The sequence below is a fragment of the Nannobrachium achirus genome (assembly GCF_963921795.1).
Source record: "Nannobrachium achirus genome assembly, chromosome: 14".
Classification (NCBI taxonomy): domain Eukaryota; kingdom Metazoa; phylum Chordata; class Actinopteri; order Myctophiformes; family Myctophidae; genus Nannobrachium; species Nannobrachium achirus.
In genome coordinates, this window is record NC_137821.1 from 18,914,290 (window position 1) to 18,936,860 (window position 22,571).

A 22,571-nucleotide genomic window follows, 5' to 3' on the forward strand; every position below is an offset into this window, starting at 1 on the left:
CAGAACACAGATGATTCAACTGTTTGTCTCATGAGACAGCTCTGTCATTTACTCTTTGTATTATACTAGCTATTGTGTCCCAAGTCAGTGACCACAAAAACTACACAGACTACAGAGACATTAATTATTTACCAAACCAGGATCAAAATAAATCACGCAACCATCAGTATACAGTACTGTACACAATATATCAGATTCTTACTGGAAGTGTGCATTGGGCCATTTGGGGCCAACAGTAAACTTTACTCCCTCCTACATTTTACCTGACAAAAACAAGACCACCGCTTTGTGTGATTGAAGAGGTTTATTCTAATATAAGATACAGAAACTGCTATTTTGAAACTCTTGGAAGTCCACTCTTGGACAGTCCTCTTTTAAGAGAAAAATATAGTGCTTTTTTCGTTCTCTTCTTTTAAATTTAAACTATCAAAGCATGTGTGATAGGACTTATGCGATGGCTGATGCTACACTTAAAAAAATGTTGCGCTTCCCCTTACATAACGCACATGCACACGCACAGGCACCCACCCACCCGCCCACACACACACCCACACACACACACACACACACACACACACACACACACACACACACACACACACACACACACACACACACACACACACACACACACACACACACACACACACACACACACACACACACACGTTTCCACTTTGCCCACAGATGTGATGCAGATGTTTTGTATGTACAGCCAGTCCACCTGCATGGTGTGTGTGTGTGTGTGTGTGTGTGTGTGTGTGTGTGTGTGTGTGTGTGTGTGTGTGTGTGTGTGTGTGTGTGTGTGTGTGTGTGTGTGTGTGTGTGTGTGCGTGCGCGCGTGCGTGCGCTGAGAATTCACAACGTCAGTGTTAAAACCTGCTGAGGCTGAACAGTATAGAAGGCTAACTCTATATACAGCCAACAGCCTGGTAAATACTGTATAATGGGTTCATGAACAACAAGTGAGGCCTGTGCTTTAGAGAGAACCAATGTTCATAATCATGTTAAGCAGATATAGTATGTACACATGTGTGCACATTTAAGGGGCAGTTAACAGTTAACAGTGGCCATTTGTGACTAGGTCTGGTACTTTGTGCCTTACGTATGTCTGCATTGGTCATTTTTCATTTTTGTACAGAATATTCAAGTACAGAATCTAAGCTTTCATATGATGTATCATCTGTTGAAATTGGAACATATTTGTTGCACCATAAAACACAAAGGTCCTAAAAAGCCCTCTGAAAACTAGAAACATTTGGACACCTCTGCTGACTAGAGTTGGGAGGAACATTTTGGGTTTGCTCCATGGCTCTTCCTGCCATGATCGGGTCTAGGTGCCCTTGAGCAAGACACTATTCTTGATGAGGCACGGTTGCCTAACACACATTGGGAAACATTTGGACAAAGGGTGCTATATTGTATGCTGACTTTCTGCGCCTCCCTCTCTCTCTCTCTCTCTCTCTCTCTCTCTCTCAGTCCTGTGAGGTAACCATCATGTCGTCAGACCAAGATGAAGAGGCCACGGCCATCGCTACGCCCATGCCCTCCGCTGTCCTTCCAACTCCCTCGGGGCCCCGTCCCAAGTCGACCAACCGCGGTCGCACCACTGACCCCATTGCTAGCTCCAACACTGACCTGGCAGATATTCCAGAGTTTGAGCCCTTTGGCGCTCCGGGTCCAAGAGGATACCCGCCTCTTACAGGTGATGATGGGCAAACTGTGTTAATGTTTGTGTACTGTGTTTGTGTGTGTGCTTCTGATCTGCTTTTTAACTTCTTTCCAAATCATACAAAAGAATGTGTAAATATATCAAGCCTGTTGGCTACAGTAATTAATTCTTAATGTATGAATGACTGAAGTAACTTCCGGGTTAGCCAACAAAAGGGCATATTGACTTCAACTGGCTATTACAATTCACCCTTGAACCAAAAAAGTAACTTGATGACTAAGACAGAAGGTCAGAAACACCCCGAAATCCGAATCATCAGCTAAGAGAGAACAAAAAGAGGAAGAGATAGAGGATGGAGCTTTTTAAATGTCTCTGTCTCCTGGCTTCAAAAGATAAGCCATTGTCCCCACACTTTAGTGTCACAGTGACCAGTTTCCAGTACACAATGCACATGACTGACACATGAAGGGCAGATTCTGTAGCAGAGACCCATTTCCTGGGCCTTGAGTTGCCATGACAGCACGCTCAACATGGCACAAACTTGATAGAACATGTGGGGAGATTGACTGGCATGAAAGTGTGAATGAAATGACTGGAATTTGAGCAGTTGCTACAAGAACAGATATAGACCAAATCAGGAAACAGTACGGTAGATTACTGCACTCTTAAGAGGAAATTGACCTCAGCTGCCCTAATCACTGATCCCACAACCCTGACGTTGGGCATAAGATAGACCAGTAAATCAGCCTTTAACAGGAATAGAGCGCTAAGGAAGTGACCTCGACTGCCCCATTGCCACAGCTCTGTGTTTGTGACACAGTTCCATGACACAAAAACATGAATTTAAACTTAGAAATTAAAATGTAGGCCTGTATGGTTGTAGTTCTATATACCGGTATATAGGTCTATATACTACTGCTACAATTGAGAAAAATTGGTTACTACTTGAAGAACAACAAATCTGATCATGCAAGATTGATCTAAAACTTGCGGAAGTAATTTGCAATGAGAAGACAGCAGTAGTTAACTAGTTCAGGGCTTCCCTCGCAGGTTTACTATGAGGCTGTTTGTTTAGAGCTGCTATTTTTGGATGTTGGAAAAGAGTATAAATTCATGTGGCATAATATTGGAACTATCCACGCAGCCTATATGACTGGCTGTTTTAGTGACATATATTTCAAAATGAGAATGAAAATAACCATTAACTAGACTGCACTGTCGAGGTGCCAACTTGAGCTTTGTGCATACATGGGTTTCATGACTGTGGGAACTCTGCATCCCTTCTTTATCCCTCTCTCTCCCTCCATCTTTCTCTGTCCATGCAGAGTTCATGGACATACTGAACGTGGACACCATGAAGAGACCAGACGAGGCCAACAGGACGGACCACCGCACCTCGCTGTACAACAGCAACTTCCTCATCGTCCGCAGGGGACAAGAGTTCCAGATAAAGATCACCTTTGACCGACCTTACAATCCCGCAGACGACAAGTTTGCGGTCGAGTTTGTCATTGGTGAGACCATGCACTGATATACGTATATACATGTATTATGTATACAGTATATATTATCCACCTATCCATCCATCCATCGACTGTATACATATATTTCTTAGTTTGTATGTTTATTATGTGTGCATGTATACATATACACAAATAACCACACTAATTTAGACTAGAAAGATGCAATTGGAAATTGCAAGTGTGGTTGCCGTGACGCAAGTCACACTTGCAAATATCTCTGTATCTGTCAGTCCTTGTCCCTATGTGAGCGGTACTTACTGTCAGATATCTATAAATGTAACTAGCCTATCGTCGTTGTCGGGTGAAAACCTTATATGTCCAAAACCGTTAGTTTTGCATTTATCATTTTAAAAATGATTTAAACTAGAAGCACACAACGCCTCGCACCGCGAGGCGTTGTGTGCTTGTAGATCGGCTGTTTTCACTACTGTTTGTGCGACGGCCTTGTATGATGAAGCAGGGCTTTACTTTGAGAAAAATGTTACAAATTTGAAACTTGGAGATACGAGGATTCTGTCCGACAGTGACGCCATGTAACGTATCTCTTAGCAAAATGCAAATATTCGATTACCGATGAAGCCAGTCGATTTGACATAATGGCCAAGTGCGTGCCAACAAACCCGTGGGAGGAGAGTAGGGCGGCAAAAAAAGGTTTATCTAGGAGGGGATGGAAGATGGATGGATGGATGGAATAAAGTCGGTTAAGTACTTTCTCATTTCTCAAAATAATTGCCAGTATAATAAACTCAATCATTCCTGTTATACCATCTTTTGGTTATGGATGCCCCTACTACTGTATTGTCTGCAGCATTTAAGTCCATAAGACAAATCTCCCCATGGGAACAATAACGTTTAGGGTAGTGCAGTGGTTCTCTTAAGTGGGGTCCAGGGACCCCCAGAGGTCACTGACGTGGTTACAGGGGGTCCTCAGACAAATGATTGATAGTTATGAAGTAGAAACCAAATGGACCTTTACAGGTCTATAACAATCAACAGTCAACCATGTGTGGCGGAGAGATTCACAGCCCCAGCCTTGAAGCCTCAAAAAGTCTAGTATCTCCCTTGTTCCATAGGGATATCCCTTTGGAATGATGGTTAAGATATTGGACTTTCCTGTGGGAGGCCCGCGTTCGAAGCCTGGGTGGGGAGGTCCGATTCACCTCCGTTAGATATGTATTGAATCGCTATTAAAATGTATGGTTACACCCCTACCTTCCAGGGTCCACCCCCCAGTATGAGAAGGGCACCTACATCCCTGTCTTCCCGACGCAGGCCCGGCAGAGCTCCTGGGCGGGCAGCGTCCTGGACAACAGCGGCAGCGTGGTCACCATGGGCATCACCCCGGCCCCGGACGCCATCGTGGGGCGCTACCGCATGTACGTGGCCGTGGTGACGCCCTACGGTATCAGGAGGACCCGGCGGGACGAGAGCCAGGACGTCTACGTCCTCTTCAACCCCTGGGCCAAAGGTTGGTGCTGGTGTGTGATAGGAATGGGACGATAAGCGATATTATCGTTTATAACGCTAAAAAATAACGCTCACAATAATCGTATCGCAGAGATTTTACTATATCGTGAAATTGGCCTCCTACATACACTGGGACCAATTTATCTTTCATCCACTTAAACCCTCTACAATTAAAACACACCTGTAAACATACTTGATACAGTCTTTTTTTCACACTACCAAATCTCTTTGCCAAAAAATAGCCGATCTACAAGCTCACAACATTGTTGTGAGCTTGTAGATCTCCTATTTTTTGGCAAACGTTCTGCCCCAGAATATTGATGCACAGGTTCAAGTGGTTGATAAAAGTGCCATTAGGCAAATTTTTATCATCGATAATCGATTTCTTTGGTCACAATAATCGTGATATGAAATTTTCATATCGTCCCATCCCTAGTTGTTGAAACTCAAGGATGATTGTGTTAAAGTGTTTTTTTGTTGTTGTTGTATTTTTACTATTTTGTAAACATTCCTGAACGTTTTTGCCGAAAGATGGTGGGGAAGTCAAGTTGAAAGTGATTGGAATACAAGATGAGTGGCCTTGGACACAAGATACAATTCAACAATTACCAGTCGTTCTGCCACAGTCACAGCAGAGAAGCACTTGTCAATTCAGGAAACCTTACTGTGACAGACAACTTATGCTCCATTCCTAATCCATTCTACAGTCACAGTCGACTACTACAAGCTCACAAATGATGTCCATCAGCCCGCATTATTGTGATCTTGTAGATCTGCAATTTTCTGTACATACTATGGTTAACCCCTTACCTGCCATCATGTGCCTCTTAACTCCAGGAGACGCAGTGTATCTGGACAATGAGGAGGAGAAGGAGGAATGTGTGATGAACGAGATGGGGATCATCTACCATGGATCCTCTGATGACGTGTCTGAGAGAACCTGGAACTATGGACAGGTATGATAGTAAAAGCACAGAAGTGGATGAGAAAAAACACACGTCACAAATAGGGGTGGGTGATATGGAGATAACTATCGTTGAGACGATACAATGTCTCCACAATATGCCTATTCAGAGATATGGTATATATCGTTATACAATGAGGGGAGCCTTATAAAATATCCTGTTGAATTGTTAATACAGAGATTCATTGCAGAATGCATTTAAACCTGCATTTGGCTAAATCAGTATAGTTTAGTTTTAACTTTAAAATGTCAAGGTCTCCCCTTAAGGAGGTCTCACCTTACGGGTCCATTTGGTTTCATTTGTATACTGTCAGAGTTACATACTTGTAAGGGTCAATTTAGACCTCCCAAAAGAGTCCCTGGACCCCACTTTGAGGACCACTGGTCTAAATGGTCTGTTACTCCTTTTTCTTTTAGTTTTTGTTACCTTCAACTGTACTGATAAGTAACTTGAAAAATAACCATAAAAACCAACATGAAAAAGAATCGTGATAATGTAACCGGGCCGTGGACCGGGTTTAGTTTAGAACAGATTCTTGATACATGTGACAATAAAGGATGGACTGACAAGGATGTTCCCCCAAGATTACAATGTTTTTATTAAATACTTCAGCAATATCAAAAGTACTTTATTGTATCAAAATAGTTTAAAACGATAGTTAGAAAGACAAACTCTATATAGTGCAAACTGCAAGGAAATGGGGAAAGGGAGCACTGCAGGATGGCACGTGTTACCAGAAGTAAGGGAGGGGAACTACTGTAAGGGCCAAGCAACAAGTGGAGAGACGCCTGCAACAAAGCAGAAAGCCCGCAACACTCCAATTTAGATACAGTCTTTTAGGTGCACGGCTCGAAAGAACATGTAGAATGAAGAAAGTTGCCAGCACTCAAGGAATCTCCTTTTTTATCAAGTTTTATTTACCTCATACAGGCTCACAACACACGGACGCGTTTCGGCCGTACAGGCCTTCCTCAGCGTGAGTATTGACAAGAAGGCAGGAAGTGACGGTATAAATAGGTGTGTCACAATCAAAAGTCCCTCTGAGCAGCTGTGTAAAGCTGCCGGTCTAATACATTATACACTGACCAAATACATTTGTTTCCCACAAGGTACCAAGTGTTACATCGTGCAGAAAAATGTTTTTTATACACTAATTATAATATACCACATCAAGTAGTACAGAGCAACACCCTATACGACAAAAGACACTGACAGTTGTATCTGTAGGGTTGATAGACCCCCATTACTGGGCACAGTGAAACAAAATAGTCAAGGGATACAAAAATGTACAGAAATATGCAAAAATATAATATTATTAAAATATATACAGTATATACAGAAATATATACAAGAGGGAAGCCGTAGGGATTTAGTACTCTCTATGTTGACTAGAAATACATTCACAAAAAGCAGCCGAGTAACAGCTCCTCATTCAGCCCCTTGGGCTGTTCAGTCTGTAGAGTATGTATCCAGAAGGCTTCCCTCTGTAATAATGCTTTGTCCCTATCCCCACCCCTCTTCAATGGGTCTACCACTTCTATTCCCATAAACCTTAAGGTGCAGACCTTGTGGCCTACAGAATCTTGGCCAGTGACTCTAATGTTGGACAGGCCTTTAAAGACCAACCAGTATTTGCCCACAAGAGGGCCAAAAATGTCAGAGACACACTGGTGAGGGCAGATCTTTACATTCCCCCCAAACACTTTATGTCTACTGTACCCTCTGGGAACTTCCCCTGTCAAAACTGCATTCACTGTAACGCCATGATCAGGAGCGAGTCTTTTTCACATCCACACTCTGGAAAAAAATATTTAGTTAAAGGCAGAATTACTTGCAAAACTAAATACGTGGTCTATTTGTTAAAGTGTCCATGTGGACTGTGTTATGTTGGGAAGACCATCAGGGAAATTAAGACCAGGTTTTCAGAACATAAAAGCTCAATCAGAAACAAAGATGACAAATCATCTGTTGCCAGACATTTTAATTCTGTAGGCCACAAGGTCTGCACCTTAAGGTTTATGGGAATAGAAGTGGTAGACCCATTGAAGAGGGGTGGGGATAGGGACAAAGCATTATTACAGAGGGAAGCCTTCTGGATACATACTCTACAGACTGAACAGCCCAAGGGGCTGAATGAGGAGCTGTTACTCGGCTGCTTTTTGTGAATGTATTTCTAGTCAACATAGAGAGTACTAAATCCCTACGGCTTCCCTCTTGTATATATTTCTGTATATACTGTATATATTTTAATAATATTATATTTTTGCATATTTCTGTACATTTTTGTATCCCTTGACTATTTTGTTTCACTGTGCCCAGTAATGGGGGTCTATCAACCCTACAGATACAACTGTCAGTGTCTTTTGTCGTATAGGGTGTTGCTCTGTACTACTTGATGTGGTATATTATAATTAGTGTATAAAAAACATTTTTCTGCACGATGTAACACTTGGTACCTTGTGGGAAACAAATGTATTTGGTCAGTGTATAATGTATTAGACCGGCAGCTTTACACAGCTGCTCAGAGGGACTTTTGATTGTGACACACCTATTTATACCGTCACTTCCTGCCTTCTTGTCAATACTCACGCTGAGGAAGGCCTGTACGGCCGAAACGCGTCCGTGTGTTGTGAGCCTGTATGAGGTAAATAAAACTTGATAAAAAAGGAGATTCCTTGAGTGCTGGCAACTTTCTTCATTCTTCTTTCTTCATCCAAGCAACAAGTGCCCTACACCACCACCGTAAGGTAAAAGCTAGGGCATTCAATAGAGTAAAGCAAAGCATGTGCAAGATACCAAGCAGTCAGGGGGGGGGGGGCTAAAGCATAAAACAAGAAGGTCAGTTTCAAGAAGGACAAATATTGTGTTTGCTTTCACTTAATAGCCTACACCTAGCTACACCTACCCAGGGGCATGGCACCAAGCAGCACACACATGTAGCACCTGCAACACCAGTGACAATAAAGGGAAAGGGAAGGCCCATACTGGCTGGCTTTTATAGTAAGCCAAACAATCAGGGAAACAGGAAGTGAGGAGCCCTGTCCTGTCCCTCCACAGTAGCCTAGAAGGGACATTCCTGACTGGCTACATCTACCCCCGGCTTCTTAAATTGGCGGCCCGACAATTTGCTAACACCAAGGTCTGAAGAATGGTGGAGTGGAGTCGGTAGGCAAGCCCTGTATCTGTGAATTGGTAGCCCCATTTGTTCTACTCAGCAGTGTCCTTGGCAGATGGTGAGGGTTAGAATGTCTACCGGCCGTTTCACGGTTGGACCTTCTTACTACCTCGGGGTGGGGGGGTGGGCTGGAACTGGTGGCAGTAGAGGTCTCTGGCAGAGCCGACGTAGGTGGTGTTAGATGACGCACCAGGTCTGCCTCAGGTGGGTTCTGCATTGTAACAGGTCGGGCGTTCTTTATCCGAGTCACACGTCTGGTCCCCAGCCACAGGTACCGTTCACCTGTGTCAGGGCTCGTCATATGTGGATTCGGTGGAGCTGCAGGAATCCACTGGTCCCTTTCATTCCGTTGGGTTGCTGCCTGCTTCATCCATTCCCGGGTGTACTGAACTACTTCCTCTAGCAGTCGTCGCTGGTGCTTCCGGATCCAGTCATGGACCTTGCCCGCCCTGGCATCCATGACAGCCCCCTGGACCTGATAGTGGAGAGCAGGCTGAGACCCTTTTCTTTCAGGCAGTACCTTGCCAGCATAAGCTGATTGGACATCAGCCACTAAACCACTGTGCCAATAGAGCTGAGCTAGATTGGCAGGGCGTTTGCGGGTCGGTTTATTGGCTGGGGCTACAATCACCCCCTCGGTCTTTTGAAGCGCGCCCTCGCGCTTCACACTTCACGCCGCGGACCACCGCTCACGACGTCCCTCATGTCCCTCACGCAAGGATATCACGCTCCTCATCCTGCCGACAACGCCAGATTGTAGTGATGCGCAGGAGCGGGAATTGAACACCACTCTCCCACTCGCCAGTCCGACACACAAACCACTGTGCCAATAGAGCTGAGCTCGATTGGCAGGGCGTTTGCGGGTCGGTTTATTGGCTGGGGCTACAATAAGATTGTGTATCGTGATACAGCTGTGAAAATATCATGATATTGTATTTATCCATATCGCCCACCCCTAGTCACAAATAAAAGTTGCAATTGAATAAATGACACCGTCTCAATTATACGTCCAAAGCTAAAAGGAAAGGCGCACCACTGCAGCGCTAGTTACATCATGTCCACAGTAGCTGTACATACATGCACAGTAGTTGTTAAAGAACTTCACTTGTCTGCCATCACCAACTCAGGGATGTGTAATTATAAGTAGGCTAATATAAATGTCAAGTGAGGAATATATACAGCATATATATATTATTAATCATTTGGTTAATTGTATTTTCTTTTTTAGTTTGACTATGGAATCCTGGATGCTTGTCTGTACATCTTGGACAGAGCTGAGATGCCCATCACCAACAGAGGAGACCCCATCAAGATCGTGAGAAAGGCCTCTGCCATGGTGAGGATGCTGCTGTGGTACTAAATATTCTACATACACTATAGAGTAGACACAAAACTGTTTAACAAACATCATCTAACTACACTCCTTTTAACCACTTAAAGGGATAGTTCACTCAAAAATAATGTATTTTTGTATAATTGTATTTTCCTTAACGATTACACGCCCCATGGAAAGCTTGAATTCATTGTTTTTTTTGTTACCTTGTCCCTATATGGAAACACAAAGAGTCTCCTCAAAGTATTGGCTTAGAAATGTGACAAAAACTAAAAAAAATATCCATGAATTCAAGTCTCCATGGGGTGAGTAATTAATAGGAAAAAAGTAATTTTGGGGGTGAACTAAAGCCCTACCGTATATACTGTACTAGTCTCTGAGGCATACGACTCCATGCTTTTTTTTTAAAATCAAAGGTTCTTCACCAAAAATAGCCAACCTACAAGCTTATGAGACTGTAGATCTGCTATTTACACTGAATGTTTGCACATTTTTGCCAAATGTTTTCCCTATTATGAAATGTTGTATGTCGTGTGTAGTCATGGGTTGTAGTATAGTTATAACAGATCATGAAGCGTAACGACTCGTAGCACAATGTGAATTCCTCCGCATTGGGAAAGATCTTTGTCTTTTCCTCAAAGTCTCTAATCTAGGGGGCACGGTGGCACAGTCGGTAGTGCTGTCGCCTCACAGCTAGTAGGTCCTTTCTGTGTGGAGTTTGCATGTTCTCCCCGTGTCCCCTAGGGTAGGTATACCCACACAAAAAACATGCAGTAAGTAATCAAGGTCTCTATAATGCCACAGTTTAGGCATTTGCACCGCGTGAAAAGTGGGTTACAAAATCATGGGCTAAAAATGTAGAAAAGAAAAAAGAAGCTCTAATCCAGTGTTTCTCAAATGGGGGTACATAGTATGCAGAGGTACTTCAGGGGATAGGCAAGAAAATGTACCCAAAAAAGAAAAATATAAGTAGGAGGGAGAAAAAACATTGCTAACCCAAATTACATGGTACCAGTTAGCTGGGATGTGCTTTAAAGTTCAGTTAAAGCTAAAGGCAACGTTTTAAACTCTTTCACTCCATTTCTTATTTGTGATTTTATATTCTTGAAATGGGGTTATATCATAAAGGCCTAGGCAAAATGTTGTGGTCAGGTAAAGGGGTATGCCTACTTGGCCTAATTCAGAAATCAGCGAAAGGGGGTATTCAAACCAAACAAGATTGAGTAGCCCTGCTCTAATCTCTTGCGCCTCCTCTGGTCCAACTCAGCTGAACTCCCGGGACGACGAGGGCGTGCTGGTGGGGAACTGGAGCGGCGACTACACCTACGGCGTGGCGCCCACCTCCTGGACGGGCAGCACGGAGATCCTGCTCAACTACCACGGCAGCAAGATGCCCGTCTGCTATGCCCAGTGCTGGGTCTACGCCGCCGTCTTCAACTCCTGTGAGTATAGTAGAGATGGGACGATAAAAAAACACAATAAACTTATCGCAGAGATTTAATTTATGGTGAAATCGTCCTCCGTCATGCCCTGGGATCAATTCACCTTTTATTTGCCGAGCTGCATATTATCCGGTACCACTTAAAAACCCTCTGTAATTGGTAAAACGGACCTGTAAATAACGTATTTGATACAGTACTTTTTTTTCACTCTCTACCAAATCTCTTTGACAAAAAATAGCCGATCTTCGCGTTGTGAGCTTGTAGATCGGTGTGAGCTTGTAGATCGGTGAGCTTGTAGATCTGCTATGTTTTGGCAAATGTTTCCCTCCAGGATAATTGATGTTGGGGATATTTAGATTATCGCGATAATATCATGAATCGCATTTTCTTTTGTCACAATTAGACCTAAAAGTGACAAGAAACTTTCATATCATCCCATCCATACCTGTGAGACAGCAATTCATCTGCAAATGCTCCGCCCCAGGATAATGGATTTTGATTATCAAGATAATTAGCTGGGTCATTTATGGCAGTTCCTTGACCACGAGAGCGAAGGTCCGTTTCTCTATGGATTTGTCATCTAGAAGGGTTATTAAACAAATTTGGCCGGGGTGTATTTTTTAAAATGGTCGGGAAAATGTTTGACAGCTAGGGTAATTTTCATTCGAAATTTTCATTTCAGTCTCATTCGAAAAAATTACTCCCAAAAAATCTGCTTTAAGTGGGATGTGAGGGGTCAAACTAGGGGTTTTTAATTATTCTGAAACCATTGCAAGCATCTGTTTTGCACAAAAAAACATTCCTTGGGCTAAAACGGCCCCCTCAAGTGTGTGAAAAGTGATGACTCATCACTTTTCATCCCTTTTTCAAACCAAATCACGATTTCTTTTGTCACAATAAATCTTCATATCGTCCTGTGCCGCACCTCAGTCCTGCGATGCCTGGGCATCCCGTCCCGCGTGGTGACCAACTTCTACTCCGCCCACGACAACGACGGCAACCTGAAGACTGACATCATCCTGGATGAGAACGGCCGCGTCGACCGCCACCGCACCAGAGACTCCATCTGGTACTGTTGTTTTTATAGTTTAAAAATATAGCTGATCTAAGGTAACTCATCTCACATCAAAACGCCTTGCACCGCAAAGCATCAGAATGCATCACAGCAAGCTTGTAGATCAATTTTGGGACATTGTCAGCTTGATGATGATTTGAATATTTAGAAAAGTTTTGTACATTTTGAACATTTTAAAGGGAGACTGTACAAATACTCAATAAGCATTTTAGACTATCGCCATTTAACATAAGTAAATGAACAGTAAATAATAATAACTGCTGTTCCTACGAAACAATGTGGGCTCGCATGTAACACCATGTATGGCTGCTCCTCATTGGCTAAGGGTCCTGCCTTTGTACTGTCGGACATTTTTTTAGGAGAATAAACTTGACCTATAAAGATTTGGAAAAACATACTGGTGTCGCCTTTCAGTAAGCCCACAATTACTTAGTTATTATTATACCCCCTTTAAAAATCTTAAGGAAAATGTATTTAGTCATCATTTCTAATCATAATTTTTTGGAGCTGTGTGAAACACAGGCTCCCTATACGTGGCTGTGTGGGTCTGTGTGTCTGTCTGTCTGTCTGTGTGTCTGTGTGTGTGTCTGTGTGTATGTAGCCTGAACTTCCTAAACTTCGGCACGCCACTAGTCCCACAGTTTTGCCACCAAACACTCGCGCCATATGTCAAATCGACCGGCTTACTCGGGAATCGTGGGCTATTACTTTTCTAAGAGAAAGGTTCTATAGTTTAATTGATATTAATTTATTAGTGAATTAATTTTCCCCATTGACTTAGAATGGGAATCGCAAAAACTCACATTCAATTATTTGTCTCTCGCAAACCACAGGGGCTACAGTTTCAAGACTTGGAGAGGAGGTTCATAATGATTTCAAGGATTAAATAAAAAATAATTGTGTCATTTGGCCTCATGGTGGCGCTATAACACCCCACTTTACGTTTTGGCCTGTAACTCTTGAACCGTAGGTCGGAAAATTAAAAATATTTTTTCCCTGGATTCCTTGGGTCATGACGCATCTCCCCATATAGGCCACGCCCATTTGCGCCATGATAGATTTTCCGCCATCTTGAATTTTCTCCAAAACACACTTTTTGCTCCTTTTCCTACATATTTTCTTCCAATGTCACAAATATCGGTACACATGATCCACACACACACACACACACACACACACACACACACACACACACACACACACACACACACACACAGCTCCACTTCACACGGGTGTGATTTTAATGCTTTAATGGGTTTTGTTTGTTTTTGTCCAGGAACTACCACTGCTGGAATGAGAGCTACATGTCCAGGCCTGACCTGCCACCAGGGTTCGGGGGCTGGCAGTGTGTGGATGCCACACCACAAGAGACCAGCGATGGTAATGAGGACAATCCCTACTTCAGGGCTTTTCAAACTTTTACACTCAGAGCACCCCTGTAAAAAACCTTTTCAACATATTACGCCACGTAAATATCCACATCTTTCTAACTCAATGCGGTAGGCTATGTCACGGAGAAATATCCGTTTCCATCTGTTTCCATCAGCACTGAAAATAACTTTACACTTGACATTTAACCACTTGAACCTCTGCTCCTCTGGGGGGGGGGGGGAAGATTCATCAAAGATAGCCAATCTACAAGCTCACAATGCATCATGAGCTTGTAGATCTGCAATTTTTGGTGAAGAGAGTTGGCTGTAAATGGAAAAATAACTCATCATATCACTTCAGTGATATTGATGTAGTTATATTGATGAATTCCAAATATTATCTGTATATTCTGAGGCACCCCTGGAGGACTGGCATCACGGCACCCTACGTCCCTACCCACTTTGGGAAATCCTGCCCTACAGTCACTCTGTTTGGCCTTTTACCTCTTCTTCCCGTCCTTGATGATTTCTCGGTTCTGAATCTCTCGCACAAACTTTCTTGACCCATGTATAAGACCTGAGGCCGATGCAAAAATAGCAGATGTACAAGGTCGCTGCAGCGCGGCACGAAGTGACACGCTGTGAGCTTGTAGAACAGCATTTGTTTAAATTGCCAAGGCTAAAAATGACACTGACGCTTTCCTGGTTTTAAATTATGCAACTGTGTTTTGTATGTGACATAATAAGGCACCTTCATTGGTCATGTTTTATTTAATGTATTTTGACACAGTAATGGGATGGAACACCTTATATTGTTCATCTAAGTTGGGTAATTTGCCTTTTAATCTTTCTGGTTTGTTTTGTTCCAATCAGGAATGTACAGGTGTGGTCCCGCATCTGTCCAGGCGATCAAGCATGGTCAGATATGCTTTCCATTCGACGCAGCGTTTGTTTTTGCTGAGGTAGGCTAAACACTACAAAAAGAGGGCCTTTTAAACATCAGTTAGCATGTGTTTTGGCTATATGGCAGGCAAGACACCCAATATTGGAATCATACAATTTTGTAATGCCCAAATTTGGAGATGAGCATGCTGACATCACTGATAATAAACAGTGTCGCCACCATGGCTGTCTGTTTGCATGCTGACGTCATAGTACTGACATCACAGACTGCTACACCATCATTATTATCAGTATTGCACCATCATTTCCTCTGAGACACCTACATTCAATCCGGGTGCGCTTCGCTGTTTCTACATGTCATCTTTTCGACACCCAACTCTAACCCTTACCCTAACCTCCGTGGGGTGAGTCGCTAACCCTCCAGGCTAAATGATGGTTCGAAAGAGTGAGATTTCTCCATTCAATCCCTATATATATATATATATATATATATATATATATACAGTATATATACAGTTATATATATATACAGTATATATACAGTTATATATATATATATATATATATATATATTCTTTTTTTCCCACATGTCGTGAGCTTATAGATCGGTTATTTTCAGCAAGAAACGTTGTTGTACAACAGAGTATATATTTTAATTATTAATCATGCCTACTGTATGGCATTACATCGTTACCACAGAAGAGAAAAATGCTAATCGAGACAGGTCAACGATGACGGAATACACAAATCTGATCGCGGATCGACATTCATGCCCGTAAAATTGTAGTTGAGAAACAAATCGTATTTGCCTGCAGTCTCCTGCAAATCGTTTGTTTTGTTACAAACATTATTTTGTTTCAATGGAATGAAATGGAGCAGTTAGAGGGGTTCCATAACTCAAGATTAGGCTAACCTCAGAAATGCAGAGGATCAAGTGAAAGTGCTTTTATTTATCAGGTAAGGGATTAAGGTTGGCTACATGCATCAAATGAATAATCAACCTGTGGGTCAGGACCCAAATACTTTTGGTTGATATGATTTATTATTTGGGGGGTCCCAAGTTCATTATGACTATTTGGGGGGGGGGGGGGGTCTCCAGTTCAAATATGATTATTTTGGTGGGTCACAGCCTGAAAAGGTTGGGAACCATTGCTTTAACCATACTGTATATAAAAAATCACACCCAATGTGAAGTGAGCGGTGGTCATCCTTGCATAACGTCTTCAGACTAGGATTTGAGTCTAGGATGTACAGGCTATGCTACACACGCACGTTTTGCTATGGCAAAACGCTGAGGAAAAAGGCTACAGACATACGACATATGACATCACTAAACAAACATGATGCTACTACACACATTTTGCTATGGCAAAACGCTGAGGAAAACAGCCTACAGACACACGCACAGCCACTCTATGGAGCGGTTTACCACCGCTCAAAAAGATCTTGCCAGCCAGGCGCAGTCAATACCTCAGTTCTGCCTCTGCGCCATTGAAACATACAGCAATGGCTTCCGTCTTCTTGTCTTCCTCCCAAGGTGAACAGTGACGTGGTGTTCTACTCACGGAGCAGCGATGGCACCATGCAGCCCGTCAGGGTGAACCGCTCCCACGTGGGCCGCATGATTCTGACCAAAAGCCCCGGACAAGAGACACGCCGTGACATCACCGACCAGTACAAGTTCCCTGAAGGTCAGAAACGGGAGAGGGGGATGATGCGATCAATGTGTGACCCATTTAGGCCCAGAATTATTGAATGCTTTAACCGGTGAGGTTGTAGATCTGCTATTTTTGAAAAAGTCGTGAAAATGTGTGCAACTCTTTGAATCTTTTACCATTCACCCAACACTGTGGGTGTGGCTAACTTCAGCTGGGTCACTACCCACCTGAACAACCAGGCATACTTAATGAACTGGTGGGTGTAGCCACATACAAACCTAATTTAACTCTTTCTGTACACTCTTTTGGAAGAAATCCTTCTCCTAGTATAATCATAATACCTGATAATCATGTTTTAGGTGGGGAATAAATCATGGCAGTGCATCTTTATGTAAATGTAGGCTACAAGTTACGTAGAAGTTATGTAGAAATATGTCTTATCTGTGAAGAATATGGCAATTAAAAAAGCATAGGTCAGATAATCCCATTTATGAGCTGGCCTAGAAATCCATATTTGGGCAATAGTTTTGTGCTATGCCTGCGTTACGTCACGGCTAAGGCATATATAATAATGTTAGTGGTTCTGAGGACAATATACGCTCTTAGGACCGGAATGCCTTAAACATGCATGATAATGAGAACTTTATCTTGATTAAACACCACTTAGAGAGTGCCAAGGAAAAGCTTTTTGCAATGAAGAAAGAACTGCAGTCGTCGTATGAAAAGTTATTCTCGGCAGAACGAAAGATTAAAGCCATGGAGGAAGAGAGCACAGTGAAAGAGTACCACATCCAGAAAATCGATAAGAGCCTCCTAGAACTCCAAAACCGGTTGAGGGAGAGGGAGGAAGAGATCGCCACCCTCAAAGGTGGCCTCTGCAATCAGAAAAACCCACCTGAGAATGAATCGCTCGTCACGAACACAGAGGAGAACACACAGAACACACATCAGCGACGACACCTTGTACGAACCAAATCGCCACCCGTTTCTCCTCGCATGGAGCAGGAGAGATGGGAGAGGGAGAGACTAACTGCAGAAAAAGAAGAATTGGCCAAGAAGAATAGGCAACTTCAGAACCAAGTGGAGCTCATCCAGGAAACACTGAGAACCAGAGATGCTCGTTGGTCCAATGAGCAGGTGAAATGGGGGAAAGAGAGACAGGAACTAGCTGAAGAAAAGGAGGCTTTGGCTGAGAATATTAGGCAACTCCAGCAACAACTGGAGCTCATCGTCACAGAGCAGGATAAGTGGACGAAAGAGAGACAACGACTAGCTGGCGAAAAAGAGGCTTTGACTTTGAAGAATGGGCAACTCGAGAAGGAACTGAGAAACAAAGCGACTTGTTACACGGTCACGGAGCAGGTGCAATGGGTGCCGTCACACGTACCGGCTGGAGGATTTGAAGCTTACCAGCGTTTCGACATCCATGAAGATGGGAAACTTGTGAATGCTATCGAGTGCATGCAGGAGAACGAGATGTATCGGGCTAAGGTGGCTTCTAAATCTAGGCAACCCAGAGATGCTCGGGCGGCATCGTCGGAAAGGAGGAATGGGGGACGGAGACGACCATCAGACGATAAGAATGCACTGCAAATTAAGAACCGGGAAGAAGCCAACGCGGCTCGTTCTCAATTTGAACCGGACAGACGGAGGGCAATAGGCTCTCACTCTGATGACTACGAGACTTTGATTACAAAGAATAGGCATCTCGTGAAGCAACTGGAAGACCTGAGGACCAAAGATTGTTGGTGCATGGGGAAGGGGCAGGAACTGCTGGACAAAGGAAATGAGCCGTTGGCCAGGATGAAGCAGCTCCGGGACCAACTGCTGGAAGGTCAGAAAGAGCTGAGAGACAAAGAGACTCGTTGGCACTTGGCGTTTAGCATACAGCAGGAGCAATGGGCGAAAGAGAGACAGGGACTAGTCAGAGAAAATGAGAAACTCCAGAAACAGCTGTTCCACATCGAGAAAGACCTGAGAACCTTGCAACATTGATGCATGAGGAATGGGGGAGGGAGAGACTAGCTAGAGAAAATGAGGCGTTGGCTTAGAATAGGATAAGGATAAGATTCCCCAGTAAACTCCTTGGGAAACGTGTGGATAGTGCCTCGGTTTCTGAGGCAATGCAGGTCCCCAGGCTCTAAGCTGATGACTGACAGCACCTCAGGAACTGGAACCCGTAATAATGTTAGGAAGAAACTGGCCAGCCAAAAATAATCACAGGATTATAGTACAACAGCAAAAAGTTGCAGCGATCTTTTTTTTTGTGTGCTATTTTTTGGTTTTTTTTATTAGACATTATTAGAGTCAGGGAGAAGGGAGACAAAAGTGACATGATGCAAGTCAAATTCAACTCCTCACAACTCACAAAGAGCATGTGGTCTGTACAATATAGATGGCTAAGCCAGGACCTCATGGTGTCCCTCAACTGTACTGTAACAATGGCAAGAACAAAATAGACAGCAATTTCTGTGTGTGTGATGGTGGAAAGGGACTAATGCAAAGGAATACCGGTACTCTTATATGTGTTAATTTACCTTTCTAAAATGGCTAGTTCCATTCCTTGATTCTGATTGGCTGATTCCCTTTAATTGCTGTTAATTGGTACATGTCTATGATTTTTCATGTTGCCATGTTGTAACCGTTTTAGAAAATCCACGCAAGGCATGTGGTTACTTACTACCTGTATTTTATAACCGAGAGAGGGTTGGAGAGACTCGGCTTCGCCTCGTGTCTCTCACTACGCCTCTCAGCCGTTATAAAATACCAGGTAACCACATGCCTATTGTGGCTTATTGCTTATTGTGGCTTATTGCTTCAACGTACTTCAGTCTCATTTGTTATATACTACTGGGCTTGAGGCTCAACGGCCACCCGGCTACCAATTGTTTCCGTTATCTCGGTTTCAGTATCTTCAGCGACCACTGTTGCCCGAACTTCAATCTCCTGGTAATCTGACCCCAGCATCTCTAGCAACCTCTCACCATGATGCTATTCTCCCACAGAATGCAAAATATATGGTCAAAAGACATTACTTACTACAGACCGTTTTGAAGAATTTTGAATTAATAATTTTAAATTAATCTGACATCTTTTGAACTTCCGGGCCGGTCCCGATATGTAACCGGCAATGACTGCTGTTTGGCGAGCGGGAGCGGGTCTTACAAACATACTCTACGTTTATCCTTAATTGTGGGCAATGAGGAGCAGCCAAAGGATAGATCTTTGCCCATACATGGTGTTCCATGCGAGCCCACACTGTTTCGTAGGGACAGTATTTCTAATCTACTAAACGCCTATCATGATGATTTAAAAGAATACTTTTAAACTAGCGATTGAAAAGTGTTGTTTACTAAGTAATATTTTATAAATATATCAATAAAATCAAGTGTAAAGTCTGGCCAAAAACCTTGTATAGAGACTGGAATGGGTCTGCAGCCTGCATTGACATGCAGGGGGTTAAATAGTGACATCTGCTGGGCTATTAATAGTAGCTGCATGCCTTAAAAGAGATAGGGGTAGCACATATAGGGTGAGATCCCGAGTGTGTGTGTCTGTTTCACGTCCGAAAAAGAATCAGGTTTTTTTTCCTTTATTAAATCTGGTCTTTTTCCTTTATTAAATCATAATTTTCCTTTCACAATATTAAGTCGGTGTCTTTGCGGGCTTCACATTGGCTATGTTGACAACTCCAGGCAGTCAGTTCTGTTCATATTAACTCACCATTTGTTGCTGTCCATCTTCCTCTACCTTCTGAGCCATCAAAAATAAGTTGCGGGCCAACTTATTATGCAGACGCACTGTGAGCTTGTAGATCTGCTATTTTTATACATTTGAAAACTTGTGAAGTGGAACCTTCTGCATGAGCAATTTCTACCTTTGGTGGAGCCTTTGCAGAAGTAATCCACCAAAGCCTATTTACCATTTACAGTATTTATTGATTTGTCATTTATATTCCTCACAGCTGTATATGTGCTGTATTACAGTGTATACAGTGCTGTATTAAATGCACCCAGTTGTTAAATTAAAATCATAAATTAAATAGTTTTATGTAATATGTGAACAACAGCAAAGAACCCTCTGAATGAGACTCATAAAACATAAAACATGAAAACATAATTGTGACAATGTGAATATGAATATGGTAGGCGGATTTGAATATGGGCATTAGTGTTAAGTGAGTGAGTTAAGCGTTATTTATAGTACTAGAGGTTCCTTTTATATCTATGACCTTGGTTTTATAGACCTGCTATTTTATGCACTTCATGTGTTCCTCTATATTTTTTTCTCTCTTCCCAGTTTTTACTTCCTTTAACTGCAATATTGAGAGCACAAACAACAATTTCACCCACTTTAATAATACTGTACACAGAGGCCTATTGCATTGTGATGTGACAAATACTAATATCAAAATAAAACTGTCTGCATTTCCCAAAATGAAATGTATGTGTGTAATTCAGTCTGACCAGAAACAGGGATAAAACATCATCCTCGCTGGCGATTAAAAACATTGTGATCAGAGGAGGTGATACTTTTTTATTATAATCGGTTATCGCTCAAACCATTGTTTCCCAAACAGTGGGTCAGGACCCATCTTTGGGTTGCAGACCGATTTCTATGGGTTGCAAGTAAATATTCCCATTTTTTCTCGCTTCGTACTAACTTCTCTTTTGGGTCTTGAGCTAAAACGTCTGGGAACCACTGGCTTAAGAGTCAGACCGACCAGTTCGATTAGCGGTTGCAACCCTATAATTATGACTGTCTGGTGCCGGTGTAACGGAGGTGATCCGAACCTCCCCACCCGGCTTTGAACCCGGGTCTCCCGCATGAAAGTCCAATATCTTAACCATTACTCCAAAGGGATATCCCTATGGAATGAGGGCAGATACTAGACTTTTGAGGCTTCAGGCTGGGGCTGTGACTTTCTCCGCCACACCGGTCCCGTTCTTACTTCTTACTAGGGGTGTAACCATATAGGAACTGAATCGAAAAATCGATTTTAATTTGCAACAATCTACTATATCGATATGCAAACAGCAAAATTGGCTTTGTATCGTATCGTTTTCCAATGCAAATAATCAGTATCGAGTTGTTTTGCAATGCAAATAATCATTGTATGGATACTAATACATGTCCCTTGCATATCAATTTTAAGAAGAACATTTTAAAAGAGGGGTCTAATTACTTTTCTATTCCATATAGGCACTCTTGGTCTTTCGATAAATGTGTGTAATCTCTGTGTTCATGTTGAGGTGTGGGTTTGTCCATATGTGATGAAATATAATGTCCATGTATTTGCTAGAGAATCACAGTGATTAGTTATTTATATCCACAATAAATTAATTTCTTAGCAAAATAGTTACTAATACTATATCGATTTTAAATCATTGAATCGAATCGGATCGTATCACCATGAATGAACCGATATTGTCCATGTATCGTATCGTCAACCATGTATTGTGAATTCGTGATGCATACCGTATCGCTGTTAAAATGTATCGTTACACCCCTACTTCTTACCCAGGCACCACAGAGGAGCGCACGGTCCTGGAGAAGGCGGAGGAGTACGGCTGTCACCGGGAGAAGACCGAGCCCCCCGAGGCCGACGTGGAGCTGATCATGCCCGCCCTGGAGACCAGCGTGGGCCAGGACTTCCAGCTCTCGCTGGAGTTCCGGAACAGCAGCGACCAGCGGCGCACCGTGGACGCCTACATCAGCGGCAGGGTGGTGTATTACACCGGGGTCACCAGCTCCGAGTTCCTGTTCAAGACCCCCAAGGTCACCATCGAACCCAACAGCAGTGAGTATAGAAAGGATGGCTCGTCAAGTCGGAGAACATGGTTCTCAAAGTGGGGTCTGGAGGAGGCACGTGCACACCAGACACATCAAAGGGGGCTTGAGCTCCTGCCCTTTTATCTGTCTGTAAAAACTGCCCTTTCCAGACCATAAATGCAGTTTTTACTATGGTGAAAGAAATGAAAATGCCCT

The 22,571-nt window shown here is 43.0% G+C and overlaps 1 protein-coding gene across 1 annotated transcript in view; it reads left to right on the plus strand.

The window, feature by feature from the left end:
* f13a1b (coagulation factor XIII, A1 polypeptide b) overlaps positions 1-22,571 on the plus strand; it is a 34,196-nt gene that overhangs the window by 2,652 nt on the left and 8,973 nt on the right. The window contains exons 2-12 of the mRNA XM_080741214.1: positions 1,480-1,705; positions 2,998-3,186; positions 4,415-4,663; positions 5,500-5,618; positions 10,031-10,138; positions 11,403-11,577; positions 12,508-12,646; positions 13,929-14,032; positions 14,896-14,984; positions 16,463-16,616; positions 22,108-22,383. Coding sequence (XP_080597340.1) covers positions 1,498-1,705; positions 2,998-3,186; positions 4,415-4,663; positions 5,500-5,618; positions 10,031-10,138; positions 11,403-11,577; positions 12,508-12,646; positions 13,929-14,032; positions 14,896-14,984; positions 16,463-16,616; positions 22,108-22,383 — 1,810 coding nt within the window. The 5' untranslated portion in view covers positions 1,480-1,497. The remainder of the gene's footprint in view (positions 1-1,479; positions 1,706-2,997; positions 3,187-4,414; positions 4,664-5,499; positions 5,619-10,030; positions 10,139-11,402; positions 11,578-12,507; positions 12,647-13,928; positions 14,033-14,895; positions 14,985-16,462; positions 16,617-22,107; positions 22,384-22,571) is intronic.